We start from the raw sequence: 11,581 nt of genomic DNA on the forward strand, positions 1-11,581 counted from the left end.
CCAGTCCCCGCCAAGTCCCGCAAGCTGCACTCCCCGGCTGCTCCTGGGCAGTCACATCAGCTCCAACTCTCTCAAGCCAAGGAGGCGTCCTTTTAGCTGGGATGTTTGAGCGAGGACCAAGCAGAGCAGAGCACCAAAGGGACGAATTTCCAGCTTTCCAATTTTACTTCGGGCTTCTATTCAAAGGCTGGGCTCTGGCAATCGAAGCCTGACCGAGGAGGATCGTTTCTACCCCCACCTCAAGCGACCAGAACACAGGTTCCCTGGGCAGCTGGGGACGGGGCCGATGGCGGACGAAGGCTAAAACAGCCTGGGGCTGCGGGTCAGCGCAGGGCGTTCCCGGGCCCAAGCGGCTGTGGACAGGAATCCGGGAGGTAACTGAAACCATAAAAGACTCTGGGGATTTCTGGCTCACAGATGCTGGTTTACCTGTATTGCTTCTCTATTGCTTTAATTTCGTTCTTCACTCTGTGTTATTTCAACTTCTATTATCGCCTTTCACTTCACGGGATCACTTATGGAAGAAAGTTTGAAACTGCTCGAAAACCCTGGCCAAAAATCAAGAAAGAGTAGCGCTTTATGTTGACTATGGTGCTTACTGGCCACAAAACGACTTTTTAGAAATTGTCTTGTAACTTTTGCGCAATGCTAATCATCAATTGCATTAGCCAGCTTTCCTATCATTGTAGGCCCCGTTGTTAGTGTGTAAGGAGAAAAAAATACTTTAGGCACGTCCTCCTTTCCGTGTTTGCCTCTCAACTTTCAACAACACCGTTGCAAATTGCAAGCAAAACTTTGCTGGGTTTGATTGCTTGACTTTTAAGCTGCTCCACGAAAAAGTTGAGTTCCTTGTTGGTGAACTTCTTTTTTCCACCAAGTCCAGGCCTGAGTCATATGTAGCCGAGAGGGACACGCCTCACAGGCCTGTAGGAACGGGTGAGAGAAATCCTAGCATTAGGGTAGGGGTAGACATCAAGCAGCCCCAGAGGCTGCTGACAGAGCTACTGATGCCTTTTCGAACGCTCCTAAGTTACAATGTTTCACTGCTCTTTACAGAACTGACTTAACACACAAATGCTGTTTTGAGAGCAATGATTTCATTGAATTTAAAGAAAATCCTAATATAAATAACAATAACAAAGGTCTAGAGACAAATAGCAGACTGCTTGCTCTCAAACTCCCCCACCCCAACGTGGGGGGGGCCTCTTTAGTTCACAGAGGCCTAACCGGTGACACTGCCCTTCACATGGTATACAAAATTATCACGGATTATTTTTAAAACAATACTTTTATTCATTATATAATAATTTGTTACAATGTTTATTGCAGTGTAGTTTGATCATATTCGCCTCCAAGTCCCCTCTCTAACTCTTCCCAGTACCCACCTCTCCGCCAAGATCTATTCTAGCCACCAAATCAAACTAAAAGAAACCTTAAAACCAAAGCTGTTCTCCTCATGTTTTTTTAACGTCAGTCCCACTCAATTAGTTTGAAGTATCCAAAAAGTTTATTTCCTTGAACCATAAAGACCTTAGTTGTGTCCTATCAGAACACCAATCTGTGACAAAAACTGTAAAGGAATTTAGGGATGTAGTTCCTCTTCTTGAAGTAATCTATGCTGGCTTTTTGTATTATTTTGTTAGAAGGAAAACAATATCGCTGCACCCAAACATCTAGGATGCCATAACAATTATAACAATAATAAAGAGCACTGACTGCTGGTGGCAGACAGAGGGTTGCAAGTCAGGGATGCTTGTTGGATCTGAAAACACTAAAACATGAGTAGTGACAAATTAGTACTCTTGGCTGAGGATCTGCTATGTTACCATGCTTTCTAATTCATTTATTAAAAAAAAACATCACCAGTATTCTGTGGATTATTAAGGAACTAGCCAAAGATTACAGAATACTTGGTAATTTAAGGTATTTTTAAAATTTTTGGATGGCAATAATCTATACCCTATAACTATTAGCCTATGACAGGGCCAAGTAAAAAGTCTGAGGGAAATTATACAAGTCTGAGAATTATGAAGAACACAGTTGAGGAAACACTGAGGTACAAGTCTAGTTTCTATAGAAAATGTAACTTTCAATTGTTACATAGTAGGAAGGTTTTTCTTGTTTTTCAGTTATTGATTCCACTTCGTTATTAGACCTCTTTATATCAAGGACTATCTTGGGATATCTCATGCTTGCCAACCAAAATACTTAAATTCAACTTGCATCTGGGTTTAAGGTCGATTGGTAGAGCAAGTAAAATCGGATCTAAACAAAAGCCAGGGAGATTATATGATTCTCCAAGAAATTCTAAAGAACCATAGGTTTTCATTTTTCTATCAATTGAACAAACAAAGCTCCTTTATACTCTTTTAAGCAAACCAAACAATTTTAACTGGTGGAATCTCTGAGGCGCTTCTAAATCTTCCAAATTTATGCTCTATGCCTGTAACTTTTCTGTAATTTCAAATGTTTGTAAATAAAACAAAGTATTCATCTCTGACATTAAGAAACTGTTCCTACGTGCATTTAGTATTTTAAGAGAATCTTCACCTTATGGAATGCATACTAAAGGCTAATGCATGCTGTGGTTATATACTGAGTGGAGAACCTTGGCATATTAAGACTTGGATTTGTAAAACACATCTTCGGGCTTTGGGATTAGCAAGATCAGGGCTATCTCAAAAGAAAGGAAATAATTGGTGCCTTGCTGTATTTACTCAAATGACATTTTCAAACACTTGGCAGAAAAGGCAAACCCCGAAAGACCAATGGAAAGCGAACTATTGAAATGTTAACTATATAAAGCCCTTAGCTACTATTTTCCTGTTTTAAAAGTTAGTGTCCACTGAAGAGGAAATTTATCGAAGGCAAATAAAGGCTTTTTTCCCCCTGTCGAGGAGAGGGGAGGGGGAGGGGACGGAGAGAAGAGGGAGGGACGGGTGACAAACGTAGAAGAAACTGGTGGCGTTCAGGCAAGAAGGCAGGTAACGCTCTAGAGGCCGGGGAGTTGCTCATATCTGCTGGGCACTGCAAGGTTTTCCGCTCGCTCGGTGCAGTCTTTCTCTCCTCTTTGCTTTCTTCCTTAAACTTGTGCCGGCGTGGGAGGAGAGCAGCAAGCAGCAGGCAGATTTTTCGCTGTTGGGAAGGCAGGTAGGAAAGGGAATCCGATCCGCCCCCAAAGGCAACAATTAAAGTCTTAACCTCTACCCATCTGTCGTGGGGACAGGGCCATCCCCGCCCCTGGCCTTTCCTTAAGCTATTCGGGTTCCACACCCTTTGTCTGATCAGGGTGAAGGGCCGAGGTCCTGAGGCCCCCAAAAGCAAATCGAAGGAACATTTCCAGTCGAGGGAAACTGGGGTCAAAAAGGGGCTCCGCGACGCCTCCCGGCTCTCATGCAGCCTCCTTCTCTCTGTCCGAGGTGTCCCGCCCTGGACGCCGGCGCTTCTCGGCTTCACCGGTCTTCCAGAAGCTGCCTGGATACCTGAAATGAGACACTCCGTGGCCTAGCCACTAAGGCGGGTCTCCAGCAGCCAGATTTTCCCCACCATCTGGCTTCTTAGCCGCGGCACCTTTTCAGAAAGACTTCCGCCGGCCCCGTAATTTTTCAGCGATTATTTAAACGTCAGGATCCACTCAGCGGTCCCGCCTCACTGTCAGCCCTCAACAACCCGCTCTCTTCGTTTCCACCCCCACTGGCTTTTCCTGGCCGTGGCTGAACTGGCTCACGCAGCAAAGTCAGAGTGGGGCGGAAGAGCCTGGGTCCTTGGATTGGCACGGGCTAGGAAAGGGGTATGGAGGAAGAAATACTTTGAAAGCCAGTAGCCTCCATTTGAACCCCAAATTGGCACCTTTGAGTAAACTGGCCTTGGACTCAACAATCCCAGGCTCCCACACCCTCCGCCCACTGTTGGTCCTTTCCAGGGCTCTCATCAGAGGACAGCACATCGCGCCCTTGGCTAGATACCTGGGCACCCGGTCCACACTATTAGAGTAACTCACCAGGCGGGTGGTGCTTGGAGTTTGCCCGCAGGCCGTGAGGTTCAGGGCTCACAGCTCAGCGCTGCTTCGGGGCGCTAGCTTGAGAACCGCGGGGTTTTCCTATTACCTGCAGCCCCATGAGCCTGCCCAGCCCCTGGGCTCGGCTCCTTGCCACCGCAGGCTCTGCGCCGCCTGCGCCGGGGACAGCGCGCGCTGCTGCTCTCGGTTCGCTCCGACGGGAGCCGCGGGAACCCGCACTGCGGGAGCCTGAGCCTCTGGCGTCTCCACCGCAGCCTCGCCCAGCTCGCGAAGCTCAACCCCGGGAATTCGAGCCCAGGCGTCCAAACAGGAGGGCGCCAGACGCCCGGGCCGGGAACGGGGGGGGGGGATCGTGGGGACGCTCTCAGGGTCGCCGAGTGTTCTTTGGGGGGTCACAAAAGTGACTGTGGTCATCACTTGGGGCTGGGGGTTCGCTCAGTTCTCTGCACACAGACGCGCTAGATGTCGCGGGCGCTGACTGCCACTGAGAAGCATGCAGACGCTGGCAGACTTTGGGGGGGTCCTAGATTCTATTTCAGCCCTCAGCTCAACAATTCGAAGCTCTGTTCGCAAAGAGCCGTGGGAGAAAGTTCTTTTTGGGGTTCTCTCTGGAAACTCAAGGAAGCGCGCGCTCTTGTGGGTGTTTGTGTGTGAGTCCGGTCCGCCGCTTAGTTTTCTTTCTTTTTTTCTTTTTTGTTGGTGTGGCACTCGCTTATTCCTCCTCAACTTTGTGGTGCTAGTACGTCTTTCCCAGGACAATTGTCATGGGCATCGCTTTTACAAAACCACAAACACATAACAAGCCTCCCAAGGCCTTTAAATCTCAGGGGCATTTTTGGGAGGCCAGTTACCTGCTGGTGTCTTCCAAAGGGTCCAGACGCGGCTCGAGCCGTAGAGACTCCAATTCAGGGAACAAGCAGCCCCCCCCCCCCAGGTCCTGGAGGACGAAAGTGGGCTGCATAGGAAGGCAGCGTGGCCGGATCTGGGCTCAGCGGAACCTAGCAGAGGAACCTCGCATATTTGCTGTCAGAGGCTTTCCTGGTCAAGGCTGTCTAGAGCCTGGCGTTTGATAAATATAGCCTGGCATTTGCCCCTGAATTAGACTCTGTTTCCTTATTTAGCCCTAGCACAATGATTTTAGATGATGTCACTTAGAGCTAAACGAGAAAATTGATCTCAGATTTGCTTGGCCTCTAAAGCCTGGTTAAGCAGATTGAGAATTAAAAAGACAGAGGAAGCGAGGGGGAGGGGTGGCTGAAGGATGGAGATGTGTGTGCGGGCGAGCGCTTACGTGGAGGGGAGGGCACGGCGCAATGCGGAGAGCGCCCCCGCCTCCTCTGGGCGGGGGAACCTCTCTCGCCAATGAAAAGTAGTCGCCGACTGCAGAGAAAAAAAAGTTTTCCTGTTGACTGTTGGAAGCGAATTGAGCAATTATCTAGTTTACCTTCTCCTCTTGGAAGTTAACGATTGGCGAGATCTTGGCTGCGTTATTGACACAACACTTTCTATTGATAGAAATAAGTACTGATTGTCCCCGAGTCATTGGTGCGCCAAGAACTCTGCGATGGGCTGGCAGGAGTCCATTGGGCTGGGCAGGCAGGTTCGGCTGGTGATGCTAGGGAGGAGGAGGAGGAGGCTGCTGGTGGTGACGGTGCCCGTCCTCTCCGCAGGTCTGTGACAAGCAGGGGACCAGGCAACGACCGTGCAGCCCAACCCCGGCGGACGGAAGCTGGCGACTCAGTCATGGACAGTAGCTGCCTCAACGCCACCACCAAAATGCTAGCGACTGCTCCAGCTCGGGGCAACGTGATGAACACTTCCAAACCCTTGGCTTTCTCCATCGAACGGATCATGGCGCGGACCCCGGAGCCTAAGGCCCTGCCGGTCCCCCACTTCCTGCAGGGAGCGGTGTCCAAAGGAGACCCCAAGCACTCCCTGCATCTCAACCCGTCGATCCCCTGCATGATCCCTTTCGTCCCCGTGGCGTACGACACGAACTCCAAAGCCGGAATGGCCGGCTCCGAGCCCCGCAAGGCGAGTCTGGAGGCTCCGGCGCCTCCCGCCGTGGCGCCCTCCGCGCCGGCGTTCAGCTGCAGCGACCTGCTCAACTGCGCGCTCAGTCTCAAGGGCGACCTGGCCCGCGACGCGCTGCCGCTGCAGCAGTACAAGCTGGTGAGGCCGCGTGTGGTCAACCACTCTTCGTTCCATGCCATGGGCGCCCTGTGCTACCTGAACCGAGGTGACGGCGCGTGCCACCCGGCTGCGGGCGTGAACATCCACCCCGTGGCCTCCTACTTCCTCAGCTCCCCTTTGCACCCACAGCCAAAAGCATATTTAGCCGAAAGGAATAAACTGGTTGTCCCGGCGGTGGAGAAGCTCCCTTCGGGTGTAGCTTTCAAAGACCTTTCCCAGGCGCAGCTGCAGCATTACATGAAAGAAAGCGCCCAACTTTTGTCAGAAAAGATCGCATTCAAAACCTCAGATTTCAGCCGTGGCTCTCCTAATGCCAAACCCAAAGTTTTCACTTGCGAAGTCTGTGGAAAGGTACGTATTATGCAAAAAGAAGTTCCTTCCTTCCTTCCTTCCTTTCTTCCTTCCTCGTTTCCTTCCTTCTTCCTTTCCTTTCTCCCTCCGTTGCTTCCATTTTAGTATTTGAAGAGTGGGTGTTAAAACTTATTTTGTCCCCTTCCTCCCTCTGTCCACTTGGAACTCAAGTCTCTTGTCCAGCTAACCTGCTTTCTGTGTGTTTAATTTGAAGGTCTTTAATGCGCACTATAACTTAACCCGTCACATGCCCGTGCACACAGGAGCCAGACCCTTCGTTTGCAAAGTGTGTGGGAAAGGTTTCCGGCAAGCCAGCACCCTTTGCAGGCATAAGATCATTCACACGCAGGTATGTTCCTCTGTCACAGTTTTACTCGGGAGATTTCGGAACTGTTTGCTGCTCCCTCTCCCCTCCAAAAAACAAAAAAGCGGTCCACAGAGCCTCACTCTTTAGCGTAAGAGCTGCTGAGCTGGACCAGCGAGATGTCCTGTATTGTTGCCTTTGTTCTGCTGAAAACCTTCAGGGTGTTCGTGTTTTGTGCTGCTAGGACTCCACATCATAATAACAAAAGTACCTTAAATTACATCCTCCGTTCCTCCCTTTCTCTCTGTTGCTTAGGAAAAACCTCACAAGTGCAACCAGTGTGGTAAAGCATTTAATAGAAGTTCCACGTTAAACACGCACACCCGGATCCACGCGGGCTACAAACCATTCGTGTGTGAATTCTGTGGCAAAGGATTTCATCAAAAAGGTATTGAACCCAGGAGATGTCTTCTCATAGTGGTTCTTAGGAAGTCCTACAGAATCTTCTCATGGTATTTTTAAAATGCCCTGTAAGTGTAACTGTTTACCTGATGAAGGCTGCCTTCTGACTGCCTACCCACTGTCAGATACATCCAAGGGTGCTTCTTTGTAACCTCCACTTTTCGTTTGGAATATCTGGCTAGATGAGTGTGTATTGATATGTATAAGAAATAAACTCGGTGTGCTTAAACATAAACTTAGGAGAATCAGTGCCCGGCACCCTGGGTCAGAGCTGTGATGGCCAGCCCCATTACCCTTTATGCGTCTTCTGTCTTCTTTTCAAGCTCTGTTCAGAACCTTATCCCGGCCTTTCTTCCCCCCTCCCCGTTTCAGGGAACTACAAAAACCACAAGTTGACCCACAGCGGGGAGAAGCAGTTCAAGTGCAACATCTGCAACAAGGCGTTCCACCAGGTCTACAACCTCACCTTCCACATGCACACGCACAACGACAAGAAGCCCTTCACCTGCCCCACGTGCGGCAAGGGCTTCTGCAGGAACTTTGATCTCAAGAAGCACGTCCGGAAGCTGCACGACAGCAGCCTGGCGCTGACACGCACTCCTACTGGGGAACCAGGCAGCGATCCACCGCCCCAGCTGCAACAGCCGCCGCCTGCACCTCTGCCGACACTGCAGCCTGCGTTGCCGCCTCCCGGGCCTCTGCAGCCCGGGCTTCACCAAGGTCACCAGTGATGGAGGCCAAAGATCCCCCCAATCCCAGCGGGAGGGCCCCCACTGCGGAGGTCGGCAGACTAGGGCGGACCTCTTGGTCTAAAGTGGCCTGCAAAAACCTAGGCACGTTGAGCCCCTCACTATAAGGCGGACCAGAAGTCTCTACATTCCTTGGCCTTTCGCCTCTTGCATGCACCTGCTAAATGGTTTTGTGTATTATATTCTATATAGGCACTAACAATTATGATACATTTGGAGGGGCTTATTTCAATTTTTAAGTTGAAAAGACTTCATCTCGGGTGGAGAGATGATGTTTGTTTTGTTTTGTTTTTAAACAAATATCTGCTGTATTTATTGAAATCTGTATTATTCTACCCGGGAATGCTGCACCAGTTTAATTTTATTATTGTATATATTTCCATTGTGTTGATTTTGCTGTCTTAAAATGCCTGCTGATTGCTTACAATTTTCTCCTTCCTGAAGCAACGAAACACGGTGTGTATGTTCTATATACACAGATGTGTGTGCCGGTGAAGGCATATTCAACGTTTGTGAGCACATGCATACACACACATACACATTAGATAAGAGTGGCTCATAATGAATGAATTTGAATTTTAGTTTTCATTCTTGCACGTTGAAGTTGATTCATTGACTGTTGGAAATAAATACTTGGAACATGCTTATTTAATCAACAAACTTCAAGACTTTGTATTATTCAGCTAAAAATCCCTGGCTCCGACTTTCTCAGCCATACCCATCTTTTTTAAAATTAATAATGCCTACTAATTTGATCTGAATATTTACCATATGCAAATAGTCTGTCCCTGTGCTTTGGGCAAGGTTATGGTAGTGAAACTCTGAGACCAAAGATGTGTGTCCCACAGAAACACGACTTTGGCACGGATCTTCTGGTAGACTTGGGGTACAAACGCTGGGGACATTGTATCTAGAGGCCGTGCTGTGTGCATTTCCACCCTTCTGAAGACACACACGGGCTGGTACACAGCTGGCAAAGAGAGCCTCTGTGTTTTTAGATGTGTGCACATGTTTATAGCCGAGTATACTTCCATTCAAGGAGGAGACGTGGATGAAAACCAAACCCTGGCGGGTGCCAGGTCCTTGAAACGCTTTAAGTGTTAATCAGCAGCTCCTCTGTGCGCTGGAGCTCTGGTGTTTTCTAACTGCAAGTCTCTCCTGTTTTCTTGCCAAAACAGTGAAACAACTGCTAAAGACTTTAATTAAGAGGGGTAATTAGTTCAGATTTATCAAAGCCGGGTTGTTATACTATTAGCTGCTCAGTAGAAGCTGCCAGACAAACTCACAGCCCTGCATAAGAAATCCTGTCGTAGTGGGCCACGTCCTGGGGGTGAGGCTGCTGGGGTTTGGAGGGTAAGGACAGCTATAGGGATTCCCGCTGGATGGTCACAGTCCCGGGCGTCACAGACGCCGCCTTGCGCCTGGGAATTGGTGCATGAGTCTCTCTCCACTCAGGCTCTGCGGCCAGGGCTGGGTGTCCAGAGAGCCCACTCAATTTCCACACCGCGGACCTTTCTTCTCCTGCCTGGAGCAGGGTGACCTTGCCAGTCCAAGATCACCTGACAGTTTCTGGGTAGCATCCGTACCTCACTTTTGTTGGTCGTGTGGCACACAAGAAATGAGTGGCTCGGTGGAGCGACAGGCCACGGGCAGTTGGGAGGCTAGCTGAGGGCCACTGAAGACACACAGCATCAACTTTCTAGTGACTAGAATTCCCACTTCAATCAAGGCGGTTAAGGGCACACTGTTCTGGGTGCCAAGAATGGGCTAGGACCTGGAAGGTGACAAAGGCGCCTGCGGATGTTCTCAGCGGAGGGGGTGTGAGAGTCCCACTGGGACCCACAAAGGACACCCTGCCAGGGAGAGAGATGGGAGGGGGGAGTGCTGGAGAGAGCTGTAGCCACAGGGTTCCAGAGAAGGGCAGCGAGGTTTTAAGACTTGGTCCAAGTTCCCCAGGCTTGCACGGGTGGGCACATCCAATGCAAGTGCGAACAAGTCAACATCATGAGATCAAATCCGGACTTTTTATCTTCCCCATATCTTCACACCCCCACTTTGTTCTTTGTCAACAGACATTCGACCCACGTTAGATTTGACTTGGGGGAAAAAGTGAGAACTCCAGTAGGGGTCGGTGTCTTTATGAATATGGCACCCGACTTGATCTTCTGGTTCCCAGCGCTGACCACATTCCCTTATAGTTGGCAGTGCAGCAGAGAGTGTGTTGAGAAATGTCTCCCAGGTGACAGGCAACTACCTTTTCAAAGTGGCTTCCTTGAATCCTGAAAGCATTTGTTCCTTTGAGGAAGAAGAATGAGATCAGAGGTAGTTATAACTCGCAATGTATATATTTTAAGTTCAAGGGCAGAATAGGGCCTTTGCTTCTTGAACTTATCCTCAGCATTCAAACTTATTCTCAAAACTTAGGGTGAGACGTCCATCCTTTAGACTGGTAAGGTGATGCCATTGTTATGTGGTGGAAAACCAAATGAACATTGTTGGGTAAAGTACCTAAGCCACAGAGTACTTCTCATCAGGAGGTATTTATATGCGCATTTCCATCTCCTTACCCACATCAGTATGCTTTGATATACTAAATAAAGACGTGTCTCACCAAGGAAATGAATTGGTTTGTGATGTTGAAAGAAGAAAGGGGAGAAGGGGAGGGGGAGAGAAGGGAGAGAAGGTGTGGAGGAAGGAGAGGGGAGGGAGAGGTAGGGATAGAGGGAGAGCACATTCAGCCTAGGTTCTATAGCGATCCATAGCATGGAACGACTTTGGCTAAGGTTGGCAGTGGATGCTGCAGTATTTCCAGGGAGGTTTGCGGGAGGGGGGCGCGGGGTGGGGGGGAAGAGATGGTTGTTTTATTGCTAACAGGTTTGAGCAGGCTGGAGTGTTGGTGATTACACAGAGGAGGCCAAAAGGAAATTCTCAAAGGAAAATTCTCTAAAACTAAGCACTCGCGAGAAGCACTTGTCAGGAGATCAGTGAACTTTGATTTCTGACAAAGCTCTCTGAGATTGCTATAATCAAGGAGAAGCCCTTAAAGATAGCATGAGCTCAGGGATTAAGTTTGTGGGTGGATTGGTAAAGTGGGACACTTAACCGATAGTCAATGGAAGACCTCACAGTTCTGTTTCTGGTAAATATTGAAAGGTTCTCCCTTCTCTTGACTAGATCACTTCTATCCATTTAGCATAGATTTTAATACCTGTTTGTAGAACACAAAGTACTTACATTTTAATACCTGCTTGTAGAACACAAACCCTAAAACATACTGCAGTAAAATTTCGCTTTATCAAAATCTGTCTTCATTAGGTTTCATATTAGACAGCAGATTCTTTCATATTTTCTGAGGGCTAAGGCCAGTGCTCAGATTTTAAACAAACAATAAAAAATGGCTTCTCTTCAACTTGGTTCAGAGGAAGACAGTTTAGACAGAGCTGGAGTGACTTTTGGAGAAGTTGTGGTCCACTGGAACTACATGTTTTTCGAAATCAAAATATT

At 48.7% G+C, this 11,581-nt stretch overlaps 1 protein-coding gene across 1 annotated transcript; it reads left to right on the plus strand.

Annotated features, from left to right (window-relative positions):
* The first annotated feature begins 5,698 nt into the window (after positions 1-5,698).
* Fezf1 (FEZ family zinc finger 1) lies at positions 5,699-8,737 on the plus strand. Its single transcript, XM_005078054.4, has 4 exons — positions 5,699-6,562; positions 6,777-6,911; positions 7,182-7,314; positions 7,701-8,737. Exons 1-4 carry the CDS (start codon positions 5,762-5,764, stop codon positions 8,057-8,059), a joined length of 1,428 nt encoding a protein of 475 aa, XP_005078111.1. The 5' UTR covers positions 5,699-5,761; the 3' UTR covers positions 8,060-8,737.
* The last annotated feature ends 2,844 nt before the right edge of the window (positions 8,738-11,581 follow it).

This window comes from Mesocricetus auratus, unplaced genomic scaffold, assembly GCF_017639785.1.
Source record: "Mesocricetus auratus isolate SY011 unplaced genomic scaffold, BCM_Maur_2.0 Super-Scaffold_100019, whole genome shotgun sequence".
Lineage (NCBI taxonomy): Eukaryota > Metazoa > Chordata > Mammalia > Rodentia > Cricetidae > Mesocricetus > Mesocricetus auratus.

Coding starts and splice junctions, on each gene's coding strand:
- Fezf1 (XM_005078054.4), top strand. CDS start 5,762: ATGGACAGTAGCTGCCTCAACGCCACCACCAAAATGCTAGCGACTGCT. Junction 6,563..6,776: donor CTTGCGAAGTCTGTGGAAAG/GTACGTATTATG, acceptor TTTAATTTGAAG/GTCTTTAATGCGCACTATAA. Junction 7,315..7,700: donor CAAAGGATTTCATCAAAAAG/GTATTGAACCCA, acceptor TCCCCGTTTCAG/GGAACTACAAAAACCACAAG.